The sequence below is a fragment of the Erinaceus europaeus genome, chromosome 4, assembly GCF_950295315.1.
Source record: "Erinaceus europaeus chromosome 4, mEriEur2.1, whole genome shotgun sequence".
Taxonomy (NCBI): Eukaryota; Metazoa; Chordata; class Mammalia; order Eulipotyphla; family Erinaceidae; genus Erinaceus; species Erinaceus europaeus.
This window is the reverse complement of record NC_080165.1, coordinates 7,801,202-7,821,688: the sequence shown is the minus strand read 5'-3', so window position 1 is coordinate 7,821,688 and position 20,487 is coordinate 7,801,202. Positions and strand designations below refer to the sequence as shown.

At 44.7% G+C, this 20,487-nt stretch overlaps 1 protein-coding gene across 1 annotated transcript; it reads left to right on the top strand.

Annotated features, from left to right (window-relative positions):
• The first annotated feature begins 12,189 nt into the window (after positions 1 to 12,189).
• FBXO30 (F-box protein 30) lies at positions 12,190 to 18,440 on the top strand. Its single transcript, XM_007517844.3, has 2 exons — positions 12,190 to 14,282; positions 17,333 to 18,440. The coding sequence occupies exons 1-2, from the start codon at positions 12,249 to 12,251 to the stop codon at positions 17,534 to 17,536; spliced, it is 2,238 nt and encodes a 745-aa protein (XP_007517906.3). The 5' UTR covers positions 12,190 to 12,248; the 3' UTR covers positions 17,537 to 18,440.
• Positions 18,441 to 20,487: the final 2,047 nt, after the last annotated feature.

Genomic DNA, 20,487 nt, shown 5'->3' with positions numbered 1-20,487 from the left:
GCGCGCACATGCTCCTCCTCTCTGCAGCGTGCGCGTCCCCGTCCCGCGCGGGGCTGTGCGTGCGCGTCCTCGCCGTGCTCTGCGTGCGTGCGCGTCCCCGCGGGGTTGGTTGCCGGGTGGGCGGGGCGCGCAGGGTGGAGGGAGGGAGGGAGGCCGGGAAACGGGAGGAGGAGGAGGAGGAGGAGGAGGAGGGAAGAAAAGGCGGCGGCCGGCGGGGCGGAGAGGAGAAGCGAGGGGCCGGCGGCCGGCTCGGAGGGGTGTGGGGGCCGCTGGGCGGCGGCGGCGGGACAGCCGGTGAGTGCGGGCGGGGCGGGGCGGCCCCTGTGCGCTGACCACCCGCCCACCCGGCCCGCGGCGCCACCCCCGGGACCACCCGCTCGGCGCGTCCCCGGGCCGCGCGCTGAACCCGGTACCGGCGCCCACCCGCAGCCGGGACCCTCCGCTCCCTGCTCCCTCTCCCTCTCCCCCCCCCTCCCCTCTCTCCTTTCCCTTCTCTCTCTCCCTCTCTCCCTTTCCTCTCTCTCTCTTTCTCCCTCTCTCATACTCTCTCTCTCCTTCTCCCTCTCCCCTCTCTCCCTCCTCTCTCTCTCTCTCCCGCTCTCTCCTTCTCTCTCCCTCTCCCCTCTCTCCCTCTCTCTCCTTCTCTCTCATACTCTCTCTCTCCTTCTCTCTCTCCCTCTCCCCTCTCCCTCCTCTCTCCCTCTCCCTCTCTAATTCTCTCTCCCTCTCCCCTCTCTCCCTCTCTCTCCTTTTCTCTCATACTCTCTCTCTCCTTCTCTCTCTCCCTCTTTCTCTCTCATACTCTTTCCCTCTCCTCTCTCTTTCTCTCTCCCTTTCTCTCCTCTCTCCCTCTCTCTCTCCTTCTCTCTCTCCCTCTCTCCCTCTCCTCTCATACTCTCTTCCTCTCCTCTCTCTTTCTGTCTCTCTCCCCCTCTCCCTCTCTGCCGTCTAGAAACGTGTGTTCCCGGGGGTGTGAAGGGCACACGGTGACGGCCCGGCTCCGGGAGGGGAGGGTCGCGGCCCGGGCTGCGGGGGAAACTTGCCGACGCGGCGCTGGGACCTGCCCCCAGTCCTGTGCGGCCGTCTGTCTGTCCGTCCCGAGCAGGCCCGGGCCTGGGAGGGGAGCCGGGCCTCGGATTTCATCTGCTTTGTTTGGGTGGGTGGCTGGGGGTCTGTCTGTCGGTCTGTCTGTCTGGGAGGCTGGAGACCAGCCCGGGGTCTATAGAGGACTCTGCTGGAGACCCTCCCCTTCCTCTGCCTCCTCCTCCTCCTTCTCCTCTCCTCTTTCTCCTCCTATTCTTCCTCCTCTTCTTCACCCTCTTCCTCCTCCTCCTCCTCCTCCCTCCTCCTCCTCCTCCTCCTCCCTCCTCCTCCTCTCACTCCCCTCTGCCTTGTTTCTCTCTCTTTCCCTCTCCTCTCCTCTCCTCTCCTCTCCTCTCCTCTCCTCTCCTCTCCTCTCCTCTCCTCTCCTCTCCTCTCCTCTCCTCTCCTCTCCTCTCCTCTCCTCTCCTCTCCTCTCCTCTTCTCTCTCTCTCTCTCTCTCTCTCTCTCTCTCTCTCTCTGCCATGTGGCTCTGTCCCAGATCCAAAGATGCTGGGGACGGAATTGACCTTTTATTCCATAATGGCCACGTAGAGCTGGATCCAAAATGCAGTTATTTATGGGCGTTGTGGGACCAGCATCGGCCGCTTGACTTAAATACAAACAGACTTTCCCAAGGGCTGTGCCCGGCTTGTGTCTCGCAGAGACAGAAGTTTACCGGCACCTTTGCTGTGTTGCCTCCAGAGCTCTCCGCTGTTGACTAGGCAAAAAGGAAAAAGGGGGAAAAATAATAATAAAAAAAGGATCGTGTGAAAAGATACCTTTAGGATTTTTTTTTTTTACCCTAGAGTTCTGAATTCTCAACAGGCAGTTGATGCTGAATCACCCTTGTTGATGCTTAGTCACTGTTTCTTAAGTGTAGTTGGGAATATCATGGTGTTTTGTTTACTTTTTTCTTTGAAGTCGCCAGTTTGTTTTTCTTCTGTGATTCTGAAAATGTTAAGTGGTGGAGGGAAGAATTTTTTTTTTTCTTTTCTTCTTTGTGTGTGTGTTTGTGTTAACTGAATTTTCTGATGTCGACAAACTTTTATGCATTTTTGATAGATAGATACACTTGTATGCATAGGTATTTGATCTTAATTCAGTTTTGTTTTGTGTCTGTCACTGGGAGAATTAAAACAACTCCAAAGTGTCTGAATAGTTTATAGAACGCTGAAGAGCAGCGGCGCGTATCTTGAAGTCTTGGAGAGAGACAGGCGCTTTAAGGTCACTAACGTGCTCCCTGATGATGCGTTTACTACTGGGCATGTCGACTAAAATGTGACTTTTAAGGAGATACTCCTATGCTGTTCTGCATAAGTAAGTCTTTCACTGAGTTCCTAGAGACTTTTAATAAATGGAGTCAGTTTGAATGTTGGGTGATGCCAAATTATAAAGTCTTCAGTCAGAAGGCGATGAAATGCACTTTCAAATTTAGTTTTATGAAGTAGATGAGATTTGCCTTGAACTAACGGTTTTTATGTTGTAGGTGGGTACGTGAACACAGATAAACATGCCTCAGTTAAAATGCGATCTGCAAAAGTAAACGTAAAAAAAGGATGTATGTCTTTTCAGTGTTGGCATTACATAGGTCATTTGATTTTTTTTTTTTTTTAATAGACTCTGTGAGTGGGGACTAGACAGGCGCTGCATGCCCAGATGAGCACATGTTAACAGTGTGCAATGAGCCAGGTTCAAACCCCAGTCCTGGCCAGAAGGGGAAGCTTAACAAGCAGGTCTGCAAGTGCCTCAGTCTCTCTACCCTCCTCTTCCTTCTCAATTTCTGTCTCTATCCAGTAAATAAATAAATAAAATGTTTCTAAAGAGATTCTTTTTTTTAAAGGCGGCACTACGTACCTGGTTAAACGCACACATTATAGTGCTCCAGGACCTGGCTTCAAGCCCCTGGTCCCCACCTGCAGGGGGAAGCTTCACTAGTGGTGCAGCAGGGCTGCAAGTCCGTCTCTCCCTTGCTATCCCCCTTCCCTCGTAATCTCTCTGTTCTATCAAATAAAGTTTAAATTAAAATGTAATTAATCTATAACAAAGATTTAAAAAAAAAACTCTGATACAAAAGTAATAGACAAAGCTGTGTGTCTAAATGTGGCTGTTATGTGATGTGAAAAACACCCATTTTCTGAAGAATACAGACTTGTATTCTATTAGGCAGACCCATAATAAACCACCTTTCTAGAGTTCTAGATTTTTAGTGAAGCAATTGACTCAGGGTCACAAAGCTGAAGGTTCCTTGAAATCTGTTCTCCTGTGCTGTTCTGTGTTTTTAAATACACTAAGCTCTACTATTTGGGGGAAAAAACATTTTTAAAAAATATTTATTCCCTTTTGTTGCCCTTGTTGTTTTATTGTTGTAGTTATTATTATTGTTGTTATTGATGTCATTGTTGGATAGGACAGAGAGAAATGGAGAGGGGAGGGGAAGACAGGGGGAGAGAAAGACAGACACCTGCAGACCTGCTTCACCACCTGTGAAGCAACCCTCCTGCAGGTGGGGAGCGGGGGGCTTGAACTGGGATCCTTATGCCGGTCCTTGCGCTTTGCGCCACATGTGCTTAACCCGCTCTGCTACCTCCTGACCCCCAAAACACCATTTTTTTTTTTAATGTTAGTATCTATCGAATTAGGTTCTGGGTTAGTTATTAAATATAATTTCAGTCTCAGATGTAAGTTTACAATATTTTCATGTGTTTATTCAGTAGAGAACATTGCAAGTAGAACTTCGCTTTGGAAACAGCTACTCGTGCCCATATTTAGAAATGTTTCATGTATGTTTTGATTATGTCACGACTGGAACGGTGAAAACTTGAAAAAAAAAAAGTCCATATAATTAGGTCATACTCTATAAATAAAAAGTCAGTACCAGAAGTGAGTGACGTTTGTAAATATTGTGGTCGTGTAGCCATCTTGGGCTTATGAAGAGGGCATGTTCATTGAGCGGGCACTTTAGTGATAGCGGGTTCTTAATCTTGCCAAGCTCTCCTTTCTCCCTTTGAAGCCAGTGAAGTACATCTGTCATGCTCCTTACCACTGAGCGCACACAGACTCAGCAAATCGGCCAGCCCCTGGGGCCGTGTTTGGTTTTTGCCACAGTGGGGCTGACTCAGGAGAAGTTCATAGCTAATTTGGAAATTTAGTTGTAGAGTTACTTATAATAATGATTGATTAATTAGAAAAATAGGTCTGGTTTCATGTCAGCCTTACACTGAAGCAGTCTTTTTGTTGTTAATGGTATTTTACTTGTGGTATCAAGCGGTAGAGTGTTTGAACTATAGCAGGTACAGAGAAGTGATTTGGATGCAGTGTGTGTGTGTGTGTGTGTGTGTGTGTGTGTGGTTTTGAAGGGTGGGGGATTGTCCCTGGGGCTTTATTGCTCTAGGCCAACTATTTCATATAGAGACAGAGACAAGGACATCTTCACAACACAGCACTGAAGCTACTTCCAAGGCGGTGGGGCCTGGGCTTGAACCTGGGTCTTGCACACGGCCAAGCAGGTGCCCTATCCACATAAGCTAATTTGCCAGCCCTTGACTCAGAGATCTGAAAGATTCTGTCTTTGCTTGGAGCATGTAGTGTCTGTGAGATAAAGCATTCTTACTTGGTTCTTTGGAGTCCATTTGGTTATTTCTTCTAATTCTTCCATTTGTTTATGTCTTTCAAATAAGTGTGAATACATTTGAGGGGCAGTTTTGAGCTCAGGGAACACCCCAATGAATAAAATGATGGATTTATAGTTTTCCTGTGGAGAAAGCTATTCAGTGGCCTAAGTTTGAGTTGTGACTAGTATCACAAGGAATACTGTAACACAAAGGAAGTAGAGAGTGTAACTGCAATATAGGGGATCCACACATGGCCTTTGTGTATATAAAAAAGTAAGATAATGGGGGCTGGGCGGTAGCGCAGCAGGTTAAGTACACATGGTGCAAAGTTCAAGGTTCCTGGTTCGAGCTCCGGGCTCCCCAACTGCAGGGGGGTCGCTTTGCATAGTGGTGAAGCAGGTCTGCAGGTGTCTGGTTTCCTCTCCTCCTCTCTCTGTCTTCCACATGTCTGTTTCTCTCTGTCCTATCCAACAACAACAACAGCTATAACAACAACAACAAGGGCAACAAAACGGGAAAAATAGCCTCCAGAAGCAGTGGATTCACAGTGCTGGCACCAAGCCCCAGTGATAACCCTGGAGGCAAAAAAAAAAAAGAAAAAAAAAAGTAAGCTAAGTTGAGAAATGAAAGTCATGAGAAGGCAGTCAGGGACTGAAAGGGGGATGTTTGTGTACATTTTGTGTACTCGGGAGGCAGAGGCAGACATTAACTCTCTGTGGCTTGACTTTGCTTATTTTAAGATCATGCTAATTTATTTCCTTACATATTTTCGTAAATTTGGAAAGCAAATAGCTAAACAGCTGTCCTTTGTTTGTCATACTGGGTACCATTTGGGGGAAAATGATTTTTTTTTTTTCAAAGATGTGTATTTCTTTTGACTTGATAGTGCTGAGAGAAATTAGGAGAGGGGGAGAGGAGACAGAGAAGGAGAGAGAAAGGAGGATGTGTGAAAGGGTCACCGCTGGTGAAGCTTCCCTGCAGGGGTGGGGGCTTGAATTCAGGCCCTTGGGTGTGGTGGTGGGTGTGTCTGCTCACCTGGCCGGGCCCCCTACCAGTCCGCAAAGAACAAAAACAACCCTTTTATGAGGACATTTTCTTTATGTCTAGAAAAAAACCTTACACGACAGGGTGTCATTTCACTATGAATTGACAAATAACTTCTGTTAGAGAAAGCTGAACTCTTGTCAAGCATTTCATAATTTATAAATATTTTCTAGTTTAATGAAATTTTCTCATTGATCAGAATTTTTCATTTTTATTTATTTATTTATTGGATAGAGGCAGTCAGAAATCAAGAGGCAAAGGGGAGAGAGGAAGAGAGACCAACACCTGCCTTACCACTTATCAAAGCCTTTCCCCCTGGAGGTGGGGGCCGGGGACTCGAACCCAGCTCCTTGTGCACTGTACCGTGTGCTCAACCAGGTGCGCTGCCACCCGGCCCATCAAAGTTTCAATATAAGTCAAAAACTATATTTAAAAATTGCATTTTATCTGGAGTGTTTATATTCTCTTTTAAGGAATTTTTTTTTATAAAACTCTTAATACTGATAAAGTTTTTTTTGTTACTTTTAAAATTGAGTTTGAAATTCAGCTTGATTCTGAAGATGTCATTTCCTACTGGACACACTGTCATTTGCTGTTCAGCTGCTAAATTAGGGAATAGTGTTTTAATGCCATTTCACAGGAGTTAGGAGCAATTGTGAAGTAATTTGGGGGTATAATTATGTTTGTTTTTAAACTTTTAAAAAATCTTATTATTATCTTTATCATAATTATGTTTGCAATAGTGATGTTGATAATGCAGTGAAGATAGACCTTACACAGAGGTTTTGCAAACTAGAACTCCCGGTTTCAGAGTAAAGATACTCTGGTTAAAAGGAAGGTAGAGGGTTAGATCTGGGTGTTTTAAATTCTGAAGCTGACATTCTACCCTGGGAATACTTCATTTCCTAAAATTCCTAATTGTAAAATGGAGTTTCCACTTAATTCTGTTTTGGCATAGCTCTTTTGAGCATTGTGAGATTTGTGTTGTTGCTCCAGACATTTCTCCTGCACGTTGTAACTGTGTATTATTTAAATTGATTCGACACTATGCAGAGCAGAGCGAGGTGCTATTATAGTTAGAAAGAGGAAGGGGGGGGGGGAGCTTTCTTGTCCACAGAGCTGATTAAGTGTTGGAATAAACTACAAATTGTATAATCTCCACTCTTCAAATAACGTCTTCAGATCGGATCACCAGCTACTGAAGTTCTGCTTTATTGCCTCAGCTTCTTTTGCTTTAGATTAACTTGGTGCGTAGAGCAGTTGTGGATTTAAAGCCTGTCTCTGCCTTATCCCAGGCTCATTGCCTTATCCCTTATGTGGGCCAGTCAGCTTCTCTGAGTCTGTTTCTTCTGGGCGGTCATGAGGATGAAGTCCATGGTAGCAGGATCGTGTAGGTACACTGTTGCCTGCTCCCTAGGTCTACTTCAGCACCTTTAGCATGGAACTGTGGACTCCCTGCTGCGGATGCTTTTAATAAAATACACTTTCCTTACTGAGAGGGAGAGCCTTTAGACGGAAGCCTTCTATTTTGAAGCTTGAGAATCCTCAGTTGTTGGCACAGTTTCCCTTGTCAACTCTTGAATTCAGTGACATTTGTGAGGTCTGGCCTGTCTGGTGTGGTCATGTGACGGGCATGCAAATAGCCCTCCAGGTTATAGGGTAGCAGTGAGGACTCCTTGAGGACCTGCTTGTATTTGTAGGCTTCACCCTTCCTAACACAGCTTATAGCCTTCAGCATGCGAGGTAGACTAAGTCTTGTTCTTGCAAAATAAAGCTACAGCTGTCTCCACAGTCTAATCACGCAGTCAGTTTTTGTCCCAATTCTTAATAGTTTCTCTCTGCCTTGCCTGCTTCCTTTGCAAAGGCTGTCATTTATTCTATTACAACTCTCCTGGCTTGTCTCTTTCTAGGTTGCCAGTTTATAAAATTCATGGAAATAAGCATTTGAAATCATTCCCCTCATCATCAGTGATGTCCAAACACGATGGACACCATGATTCTGTTGGTGAAAGTGTACCTTCCTCCCCTCCCTCCCGGCAAACACCATATCAACTTAAGAGCTTTTTCTTAGCTAAACAGCTTATTGATAACGGGTACAGTTTTGCTTTGCTAGTTTGAAGGAAATAAAACCTGGATTGGATTGGAGGACAAGAAATAACAATTTCGGGAGAGATTAGTTTACATTAACTTCTTGGAACCAGGATAGAATTGGTGGAAAACTGTGCCAGCGATAATCATCTTCTTTTTTTAAAATTATTTTTTATTTAAGAAAGGATTAATTAACAAAACCATAGGGTAGGAGGGGTACAACTCCACACAATTCCCACCACCCAATCTCCATAGCCCACCCCCTCCCCTGATAGCTTTCCCATTCTCTATCCCTCTGGGAGCATGGACCCAGGGTCATTGTGGGTTGCAGAAGGTAGAAGGTCTGGCTTCTGTAATTGCTTCCCCGCTGAACATGGGCGTTGACTGGTCGGTCCATACTCCCAGTCTGCCTCTCTCTTTCCCTAGTAGGGTGGGTCTCTGGGGAAGCTGAGCTCCAGGACACATTGGTGCGGTCTTCAGTCCAGGGAAGCCTGGCCGGCATCCTGATGGCATCTGGAACCTGGTGATTGAAAAGAGAGTTAACATATGAAGCCAAACAAATTGTTGAGCAATCATGGACCCAAAGCTTGGAATAGTGGAGAGGAAGTGTTAGGGAGGTACTCACTGCAAACTCTAGTGTACTTCTGCTTTCAGGTATATATTTTGCAGTAGTTTACGGATATGTGTGAACATATGCTCTCTCTCACAGAAACTGGTGTATATCTAGGTTTGGAGACTTTGTTAGAAAGTGAACCACCTGAGATGGAATTAGAGTATACTATGAAAGGAAAGGTCTCACCCGAGTAATGAAGCTGAAGGGTTGTCATTCCACATGCGAAGTCTCTGGACACAGTCTGAGGTGAAGCATGTTGAGGTGGCAATCGTTGCATTGGTTAGGTTGTGATCGGCGGATGCAATATTATTTGATATGGATTGGAATAGGCATACGGGAAAGTGGGCCCTATCCAAGGGTTCCAGGACTGGGGGAAGTAGGGGTTCTATAGTGGAGATGTAAGGTTCCTGCTGTCTTAGGGTTCAAAAGGACAATCGATAGTTAATGTTATCATCACATTATTTGGTAATTGGGTTAACTTTGAAAAGTCCTTTTGTTAGGGTTTGCTGTACAGTACCCAGCATATTGTATATAGCTGTGCTATTGGATGCTTCTGATCTACTTGGTCTAGGCTTTTGAGAGATCCGCATATCAAATACACAGCCTATATATTAAAAAAGATTCGGTTTGTGTTTTGAAAAACTTTGAGACATACAATTGATTTTCCCTCTCTCATATTAATTAACTAGTGATTTATATGTCTACATTTTGCTAGGACTGTACATAAACACCATTCCCACCACCAAAAGACTGTGACCCATCCCTCCCACCCACTCCCACCCCCCCACTGTCCCAGGAAGCTGCATGTCTACCCCTCACCACAGGCTTTTTACTTTGGTGCCCTCGATAATCATCTTCTATGTGCTGAAGTAAATAGGCTGCATCAACTATTATCCAGAACATTCTTTTCTACTACAATGTAATTTAGTTTGGGAGAGCCTGAAATGAGTTGTCTGTGGCATATCCAAGAAAGGGACTGTATAGAGTAGCAAGAAATGGCATCAATGCCTGAAGGAGCCTTAATATTTTGTACTAGAAGAAAAAATGAATTAACCAGGAGTGGATAAAAGCCAGGGAAGTGTGATAATGAAAATTACAAAAAGATAACAGTGCAAGTGATAACTTCAAAAAGAAGAGATCAGTTGAGGTAACATAATTAATGATCAAGGAAGCCAGGAGCTGGAAAAAAATGCCCTTTGAACTTGACGTTGAGAATCTCAGTGGAGCATTTTTCGTGCGGGCAGGACTAGAGGACTGAAATATCTGAGGGGATAGGACATCTTCTCTGCTGTGTTTTCGACTTTGAAAACTGTCAAATTGATTACATAATGTGGCATTTCTGCTTCTGACCTCCTGTAACTCTTTGAAGGAGGTTCTGTGTCTGACTGGTCTTTTCATTGCCACACCGAGACAGTGCTTGCTACAGAGTCATCAGACATTAGATGGGTGTTGAATGAACAGAATGGAAAGTGTGACTTTGCCAAGTAATTGATTAACCTACAGTCCTAGAGATGGAACCAGAACTTCTGTTTCCGGGATAAATTTTAAGACTTAGCTATTGATTTCTTGTAGAATCTGTTAAGGCAGATATTGAAGATGCACAAGTAGTTGAGTCTTAAGGAAATTTCGTATGTTTAAAGGGAATAGAAAAACAAAGGTTTTAGTTAAGCGTACTCGTGATACTCCGGTGATCCCCTTAGAAACGTGGTGAGTGGGGGCCGGGCGGTGGCGCAGCGGGTTAAGCGCAGGTGGCGCAAAGCACAAGGACCGGCATAAGGATCCCGGTTCGAGCCCCCGGCTCCCCACCTGCAGGGGAGTCGCTTCCCAGGCGGTGAAGCAGGTCTGCAGGTGTCTATCTTTCTCTCCCCCTCTCTGTCTTCCCTCCTCTTTCCAATTCTCTCTGCCCTATCCAACAACAACTACAACAGTAAAACAACAAGGGCAACAAAAGGAAATAAATAAATAAATAAATATATAAAAGAAAGGTGGTGAGTAATCTGTCGTGGTGGGATATGTCCAAATCCTTTGTCCTGCATCTGAAAATTGGAGCTCTGGTAGTGCAGTTGGTCAGCACACCATACCTGCACATGTCACTCAGAACTTAAATGTGCATAGATGTGTTTCAGGGGCTTGAGAGCATCATAAAACTTTTATGTGCGTGTTGCCAGCACCTTGTGCTTGGCCAAGTCCATCATACCGGGCCACATTCTTCATTTTATTTAAGATGGAGAGAGGGAGAGGTTAACCATCATACGTGGGGCACTTCTAATGTCAGTCCTGGTGCCCACCAGCTTCTGCTGGCCCGTAAACCCAGCCCTACGTATGGGGAAGTCTTAGTCCTGCTTGGTGAGCTATCTCCTGGCCCACTATACTAAATCAAAAACAAACAAACCAAGAAAAAAACCTTCTTCTTGATAGAGACAAGACAGGGAGAGACAGAGAGACACCTGTCCTGATGCTTCACCACTTGTGAAGCTGCCCCTCACTCAGCACACGGGGACCGAGGACTTGGATCTGGGTCCTTGTGCACTGTAACCTGTGTGCTCTGCCATTGCCCGGCCCCTCCTTTACTTCCTTCATTTTTTATTTGTTATGACAGAGAAATTGAGGAGCAATGGGGAGAGAGGGAGAGGGAGAGAGAGACGGAGACGCCTATAGCACCGCTTCACCACTTGAAAAACTCTGCCCCTACAGATGGGGACTGGGGGGGGGGTCGAACCTGGGTCCTTCTGTGCACTCAACTAGGCCCAGCACTTACTGGATCCTACTAAATTTTAAATATAATATATATATATATATATATTAAACTTTTTGTCATTTAGACGTGTTGTTGCATGGTAAATGAAAACAAGCACCACAATTTAGTGTATTAAACTGCTATTTTAATCACAGTGCTTAAGGTCTTTGAAGATACACTGATATAGCAACAGGTCGATTTTTTTTAAATAAATTGTTTTATATTTATTTTCTCTTTCGTTGCCCTTGTTTTTCTTTATTGTTGATGTCGTCATTGTTAGATAGACAGAGAGAAATGGAGAGAGGAGGGGAAGACAGAGAGGGGGAGAGAAAGGTAGATACCTGCAAACCTGCTTCACTGCCTGTTAAGTGACTCCCCTGCAGGTGGGGAACCGGGGGCTTGAACCGGGATCCTTGCGCCGGTCCTTGCGCTTAACCCGCTCCGCTACCGCCCAACTCCCAGCAACAGGTTGATTTTATGTGTGTGTATCAAACTTGTTCAGTGTGTTCATTTTATATATTCCACCCTAAAATAGGTCAGTATGTCTTCATGAACTTTTTATAACGTAATTTTCTTTTAAGTAAAATAATAATAATAATACTTTTTTGGTCAGGGAAATAGCTTAACTAGGGGGTAGCACTTAAATGCATAGACCTCTCAGTTCCATTCGTGGTGGTCTAGTATTGGAGTAGTGCTCTGGCTCCCCCTCCTCTCTCTCATATGAAATCCTCTTATGAAGGAAATCTTCAAAAAGAATTCATCTCCAGCTGCTGCGGAGACAGCTCACCAGGTAGTGCATATGTCTGGGCATACACACGGCACAGGCTTGAGCCCTGTTGTGGCGGGAGATTCTAGTACTGTGGTGTATCTCTCCCTCTCCGCGCGTCTCTCTATCTGAAGGGAAAAGGCAGCCAGGAGCAGAGAAACTGCATGTGCAACACCCCAGCTCCGGAAAAAAAAAAAAAAAGAAAAAAAATTTAAAAAGAGAGGAAAGACACAGAGTCGTTCTTTGCTAACTTTTAATCTGTTTTTTCCCCCCCATATCTCAGCGACTCGATTTGGACTGATCACTATGGGGGAGCTGCAGCACTCGCACTGCGTGAACTGTGTCAGCAGACGGTGTATGGCCAGGCCAGAGCCCGGCGTCTCCTGTGACTTGATGGGCTGCCCGCTGGTGTGCGGAGCGGTGTTCCATTCCTGTAAAGCGGAGGAGCATCGGCTTCTGTGTCCCCTGGAGCGGATACCTTGTCTCAACAGTCACTTCGGATGCCCGTTCACAATGGCCCGGAACAGAGTGGCCGAGCACCTGGAAGTGTGCCCCGCGAGCGTGGTTTGCTGCACCATGGAGTGGAACCGGTGGCCGGTCAGCTACGCCGACCGGAAATCCTACGAAACTCTAAGCAGGGAGGTGGACGAAGTGGCCCAGTTAGATATGGCCTTGGCGCTTCAAGACCAGAGGATGCTTTTAGAATCTCTCAAAGTAGCGACGATGATGTCGAAAGCTACTGATAAAGTCTCAGAAGCAAGAGAACAAGTCTCAGTCCAACCAAGCGGCCCAGAAATATCGCCACGTGCCAACGGCTTGGTGTCTGCAGATGAAGAGTCTTATGGCGCACTCTACCAGGCCACTGTGGAAACCACCAGGAGTTTGGCGGCTGCTTTAGATATCCTCAATACCGCCACGAAAAACATTGGCATGCTGAGTCTTTGTGCTTCCCCAAATGAAATGAACGGAGAGAAAAATGCCAGCGAAAGCTTACAGGATAGCTGCGCGAAAGACCCAGAAGATTCTCATGAGGAGGAAGTGGGAGCAGTAGGTGGAATTGACCATGGCCCCTCAAGTCAGGATGGCCAGTACGAGCCCAATGGCTCAAGTGATCTGCTGTGTGACTTGAGTACCAACGCTTATGGAACGACTGCTCTCTGTAATGGTTTCCCTTTGGAAAATATATGTGCACAGGCCATCGATGAGACTCGGAACTTACAGAGTGACTCAGAAGAAAGTAGCTTAACCAATGGAGAATGTGTAGCGTCAGACGGCACTTCAAGAGCTTCCGGTTCACTTTCACTAGCTGCCCAGCTCAGAGAAGTCATACCACCCAACGCGCTGCCTAATGGCGCTGTCCAGCATCTCCTCAGGCCCCGTGATGAGGAGGAGGGAGAACCGTTATGGAGAAAAGCAGACTTGGGGGACTTGAAGAATATGGATATTCTGTCTTTCAGCCACACACCTTCATTCAAATTTCTCCCTAATTCGTGCTGGTCGAAACCAAAGGAAGATAAAGCCGTAGACACATCTGACTTGGAAGTTGCGGAAGACCCAATGGGCCTCCAAGGGATAGATCTGATCACCGCCGCCTTGCTGTTCTGTCTCGGGGATTCCCCAGGTGGGAGGGGCATCTCGGATAGTCGCATGGTTGATGTTTACCGTGTTGACTTTGGGACTCAGACCTTTTCCCTCCCATCTGCAATCTTAGCTACAAACACAATGGTGGGGGAAATAGCATCAGCTTCAGCGTGCGATCACGCCAACCCACAGCTTTCGAATCCCAGCCCTTTTCAGACACTTGGGCTGGATTTAGTTTTGGAATGTGTCGCCAGGTACCAGCCCAAACAGCGTTCCATGTTTACATTTGTTTGCGGACAGCTATTTAGAAGAAAAGAGTTTTCTTCGCATTTCAAGAATGTGCACGGTGACATTCATGCTGGACTCAACGGCTGGATGGAACAGAGGTGTCCATTAGCCTATTACGGCTGCACCTATTCTCAGCGGCGGTTCTGTCCGTCAACGCAAGGCGCGAAGATCACCCATGACCGTCACCTGAGGTCGTTTGGAGTCCAGCCACGTGTACCGGCAGTATTAGCGGAGCCCGCAAGAAACTGTGTTTCGGGATCCCGTAGCGACCACCTGAGCAATCTTCCCTTTGAAGTCCTCCAACACATCGCAGGCTTTCTGGATGGCTTCAGTCTCTGCCAGCTCTCGTGTGTGTCCAGGCTCATGAGGGACATGTGTGGCAGTCTGCTGCAGTCTCGCGGGATGGTCATACTACAGTGGGGCAAAAAGAAGTATCCAGAAGGAAACTCATCGTGGCAAGTGAAAGAAAAGGTTCGTTTCCTTTGAAAACCCCTGACTTGTGTGCGCCACGTGCTTAGTAATGTTGCGGAATTAATGCAGTCACCATCTTGTTGAGAAACGGCTCTCAAATTGAACACGGCCAAGTTTTTTTTTTTTTTAGATATTTATTTATTTATTGCCTTTTGTTGCCCTTATTGTTTTATTATTGTAGTTATTATTGTTGTTGTTGATGTCATTGTTGGATAGGACAGAGAGAAATGGAGAGAGGAGGGGAAGACAGAGAGGGGGAGAGAAAGACAGACACCTGCAGACCTGCTTCACCGCCTGTGAAGTGACTCCCCTGCAGGTGGGGAGCCGGGGACTTGAACCAGGATCCTTATGCTGGTCCTTGCGCTTGGTGCCACGTGCGGTTAGCTCTCCGCCCAACTCCCCATGGCCAAGTTTTAAAGTAATGAGAATATGGAAAGCTAGCCTAAATGACTTGTTTGTCAGAATAACATTTGTAGCAGACACCCTGGAACTAGTTTGTCTCCCTTGCTAGAGAATGCTCCCAATTTCTTCCACCTGGACAGTTCTGTTGTCATTCAGTTCTTTGCTAACAATTCCCTGTGCTTTATAGTCCTTGTTCAGGGCCACCTAGCTGGGACTCCCCCTTGAGCTTTCTCACAAGACAGTGGAGGCAGCAAGAAAAGTATTTTCGGACTGGTCGCAGACGGTTGTTTCCGTTCTTACCATTTTCCTTAGGATTCGGTTGTTTCAAGTAGAATGTTAAGTAAGGAAAGATAAGAAAAAGTGGCAAGGACTACAACTTTCAGTCAGTAGCCAGTGAAGTGTTGAGGGGAGTGGATGTGGAATATGTTAGGGAGAGTTGAGGTAAGACTATGGCAGTGGGACTTGGCGTTGGTGGGACCGTGGGCTCAGTTCTGTGCAAAGGGAGTTGATGCATGAGTGCCTAGTGCTGGAGACGTGGACACCTCTGGAAATAAACTCAGACTTCACCGTTTCCTTCTGGGGTACTCTGCTTTTGCCAACTTTTATTGGAAGCATTATCCAGTCAGTAGGAATCTGAGGGCACTACAATATATATATATATATATATATATATATATATATATATATATATATATACACTAGTGAAAATAGATCTCACTTTAGATCACTTATAGTGTTTAACATTTTATTTATTTTATTTATAGAATAGGAAACATTTTACAAATTTCCCCTGGTTATATAAGGTTCTAATTTCTGGCTACTTTGTTCTCACCATCCTTAGCCATTTTCTTTCTTTGGCTTTTTTGGTCCAGTTTTTTTGTTTTTTTTCAGAATTTGGACATTTACCTTTGTGTTTTCCTTTTGTTTTGATTAATGAATGAATACATGAATCGTTTTATGATTTTTTTTTTTTTTTTCCCTTAGAAGGGAACTCCGATGGCGGAATGAACGTTTCGTGCTCATTGAGTCTGTGTGTGCTCGCTCTGCACTTTCATTGCCCGTGCGACTTGGAATCTTTCTTTCACTGGGAGTGGGGCACTTGACCTCGCTCACCATAGCGTTCTCATAGGAAGTGGAATACTGGAGGGAGTTCTAGAATCTTTCCTGCAGAAAACCCCGGCCGCTCTTGCAGTCACATCGCTGCTGTTTAGACAGAGTGCTCATTAAAGGTCTGCATCGTGGCCACTTCCCCTCTGAACCGAGGCCTTTCTCTACAGACTTTCACTATACAGCTCCTTGACTGTCTCGCAACAGCGTCATCAGAGTCCGGCATGCCTAGCGCACTTCCTTTCTCTGCCCCCACTACTGTCAGGATACGACACAGTCATCCACCGCTTTGCCTACGGTGGGAGTGTAGAAGATGAGGTGGACTGTCTGTCCCTTTATTTCCATGACCAGGGAACCCGAAAGTCCCGTTGAGTCTCCTGTCATGCCTCTTAGACTTGCTTTGCTGCTCAGTCCCGACTTGAATCCTTTCCTCGTCTCTAGCTAACGGGCTTTCTGCTTCCATCCGGGTCCCTTTCCCACATACTCTCTGTAAGAGGCAGCTTAATACATCCGTTCTTAAATTCAAGAATTACACGATCACTGCAGAGCTGAAAACCTCTTAGAACTACCTGTTACGCTGGGGCAGATGCAGATTTCTTAAGCGAAACATTTACAGCTTTGCAGAATCTGTTGACCTTGTTTGCCTCTTGTTTCCTCTTGCTACTGTGGAGCCCGGACACATTACTTCCCTTAGCTACGCTGTCCTCGGCACCACCTCTGAGCACTGACAGTGTCCTGGGCAGCGCACGAATAAACATTTTTTCTCTTCTTAGTTTAGATTGCTCCCCCAGTTTCCTAGGCAGAATATGAAGTTTGGAGAGGGTAAGTAGACCTAGGGGAGCTGTCTCTGCAGCGTGAGGCCTTGCCTCCTGGCTTAGTCGTAGGATTTTACTTCCTCTCACACACACACATACACAAAAAAACATTGAAGCCCCCTGCCATGCAGCCTCCAGCGCAGGGCGGGCGGTACACTGCCTGTGTGGTGCTCCAGTGCACACCCCCACGTAAGAAGTCACTATTGTGCTTTAAAAGTCCCCTTCAGTGCCCTTCATTAGACTTCAGACTCTTTGAGAACTGGAACTCTGGAAGCCAAAATGACTATTGCCTACCATGGCGCCTGCCATTACAGGGGTGGGGGGAGTGTGTGGGTGTGTCTAACTTGAGTGAGAGGTGAATGGATTACCGGACACCCTTTGTCGACGGGTCACCATGAAGCTTTCCCCCTGCAGGTGAAGACTGGGGGCTTACGTTTCAGGGAGGTGGGGTGGGAGAGGTTGGGGGCAGGGGGGAGGATGGGATGGGGCACAGTCTTCTGGTGGTGGGAATGGTGTTTATGTACACTCCTGTCAACTTGTAGTCATAGAAATCACGATTTAACACATATGAGAGGGGCGAGATTGATCGACTGTCTCCAAGTTTCTAACGCACAGACCGTAGGCCGAGTCTTTGAAATGTCGACTCTCTTTAGGCCACCCCTCAGGAAGTGCATTTTGACCGCTAGACACTGGCCTGTTTAACTCTAAAGGAGACTTTTCTTTCAGGTGTGGCGCTTCAGCACGGCCTTCTGCTCTGTTGACCAGTGGAAGTTCGCTGACATCCTGAGCATGGCTGACCACTTGAAGAAATGCAGTTACAATATCGTAGAGAAGCGGGAGGAAGCAGTCCCACTGCCCTGCATGTGTGTAACCCGGGAGCTCACCAAGGAAGGACGTTCACTTCGCTCCGTGTTAAAACCTGTACTTTAAAAAACCCAGACAGCTCCCCCTGAACACACATGCTAGCACCTGATAGCATTTCTTTGTCCTATGAAACACTTTATTAATGTATTAAATATTTACAACTAGCTCAGTTGATTGTCACTATGTATATAATGTTTTGAAGTGACATATATTTTTATAAAGTACTATTTGGTAGGAGAAACACTGCCTTAATGTTTGAAATGCGTGACATTTTTGGAACTTGCCAGACAGGGTGACTTAAATCTTAGTGACAGTTTTCAGAACTAGTATTTCGAATAGGGTGCCCATTTCGGTCCTTCGGTTTCTGCTTTCTAGACTGACCCCGATCCTGACCAAACACTGGACCCTCACATTTCCTGTGGGTTGCTGCCTATATGTATTCAAAAAGGAAGATTTACTCAAGTTGTTTCAATGTAGGCTTTTCTCTCTCCCTCTCCCTTTCCCTGCCCTTCTGTTTTTCAGTAAAAAAAAAAAAAAATCCAGTTGCGTAAGCACTGACAAAATCAATACAAAGTCTTTGTTTATCTAGTACCCATATTCTATGCTTGATTGTTGGTATTCAGAGGCCTCCAATAATATATAATATTTGAAATCAAATGATTTTTCAAACAAACATCCACAGGATGTTTGAAAAATGTTTTTTTTACCTTAAGTATTTATAATCATTAGTGGAGGAGTGACCATATGCAGTTTTTTTTTCTTTTTTCCTTCATGCCACATCCAGAAAGGTTCATGACAATGTGTTATAACAGGTTCGTGCAAAAATCTCCTCTGAATTTACTTTAAATTTCAAACAGTTCATGGTATGACATACATATTTCTTGAATATTTGCTCTTTGGAGAGAAGAAAATAATACCTCGTTTTGAGTTGGGCATTGCTGTGAATAAATTTTAGCTATTCAGAGTGAAAGGGCTTTTTTATAATTTTTTAAAATTCTGTCATTGATGTTTATCCAAAATCACAACAACAATTTTGAACATTTGAAAATGTTCAAAGTAACAATCACTAAATGTAGAATCACATCTTGGTTGACAATCTCTTTGAAACATTTCCAGGTTAATTTCCCACAGACCTCTCTACCAAAAGAACAATGCACCTTTGTATCAAGGTACAACAAAAACATTAAATGACCTACCTACTGTTGAAGTATTTTATTAGAGTCTTCACCTTGATTTCTGCTAGCATGAACCTGATTTGTCCTTTAAGAGTAAGTACGACAGCAATCAGAAAATTGCAGAGATGCACTTTAATAACTTGTTTTAATATTTCTCACAGCTGGTAGATCAATGGTGTCAAATCATCTTGCTCTAAAAAAAAATCAGAATTATGTGGTGTCTTCTGTTCCCTGAGAGTTTAATATTGTTACTGGGTTCTTGATTGCCATAAATGGGCTGAAGCACTGCTTAGACATGAGAAAAGAATCCTGAACTGCTTAATACTTGTTTTGGTTGGACCAAGTCCTTACTACAGCTAAAAGAAAAGAGAATTCAGTAAAAACTAATAGATGATTTTGCTTCACCTGTCATCTTAGCTATCATATAGCACTTACTGCTCAGAGATTAAAACTTTCTCAACTCTGAGATTATGAATTACATAAACAGTCCATTCTTACAGAAAAGCCAGTAGTAAGACATCAAATCCTATAAACTATAACTGCTTTTTACAGTTTTGCTGAAGAAGGTGTCTGTGGTATGAATAGCACAATTATTAACTTTTTGTTTTATGATTGTGCTTTAAAACAACAAAAAAAAATCTTTGATGTAGTCTGGGACTTGGCACAGAGGGCAAAGCATTGGACTCTCAAGCATGAGGTCCTGAGTTCAGTCCCCAGCAGCACAGGTGCCAGAGTGATATCTGGTTCTTTCTCTGATCTTTCTCATTAATAAAAAAAATATTTTTTTTTAAAAAAAAATCCTTGATGTTTAAGTTTGAACTTCTTGTTTGCACGTTGGATCATGAGCTTCTTAACATTTCTCCACTTCCTAATTCTCTTACACATCTTTGGCTGTTGTGTGTGTTAGTTTTGCCACCATACTATTTTGTTAGAGTTGTTTTCATTGTTCAGCATTTGTTCAGATTCCGATAAACGTAATACTTTCCCTTTCAATGGCTCATTAAATTCAAAAAACAAACCTTCATTTAGATAAAACTTTAATACTTGGCCTTCTAACCACAGTCCTACGGCTTCTGTGATGTGGAATGTTTGCACGTGGTGGCAGTTTATTGATCACCGTTGCTCATTAATATGGAAAAGCCATTAGTTTGCTTTCTCCACCGCTTCAATAAGTTCTTACAAGTAGTCCCAGGAATATTACAAAGTCCAGAGTTTCTGGCAATATTATTTTTGTAAAACTTGGGAGGGTCTTGTCTGTGTTGGCCAAGTGAGTTGTCCTGTGAGAAGACTTTGGTGATTCCTTAGTCTTCACTGACTGGCAAAATAGAGTTCAAGTATCATGATGAAGAAAAGTATCTTAATTCTCTTTTATCTTATGCCTGTTAACTGCTTGTTTACCGTAACGTGTCTTTTTATTTTTTATTTTTAATTTTTCTCTTTAGCTCTTTCGTGTCTGGTTACAGACACTTGGAAGTAGTGGTTCTCAAAGTGTTCCCCAGACTTCTTCCCTGGGAACTTGTTAGAAACTGAAATTCTTGAACTCTCCCTAAACTGTTGAATTAGAACCTCAGGGGAAGGAACTAGCATTTTTGTACTAATGACCTCCAAGTGTTTCTGATGAACACATTTTGAGAACTTTAAGGAAAACCTGGGATAAGCAGTTCAGTCTCCAGAAGATGTTATTGGAGGGGGAATATCTGTGTGTTTACATGTAAAATGTAGTGTTAGGAGTTACAGTAACTTACTAATACTAATTAGCGGTTAAATTGTTAGTATATGGTTTCAGAATCTTACCTAGGGTACTCTGTTGTACATTTAAAACAGGCACGTGCTCATATTTTA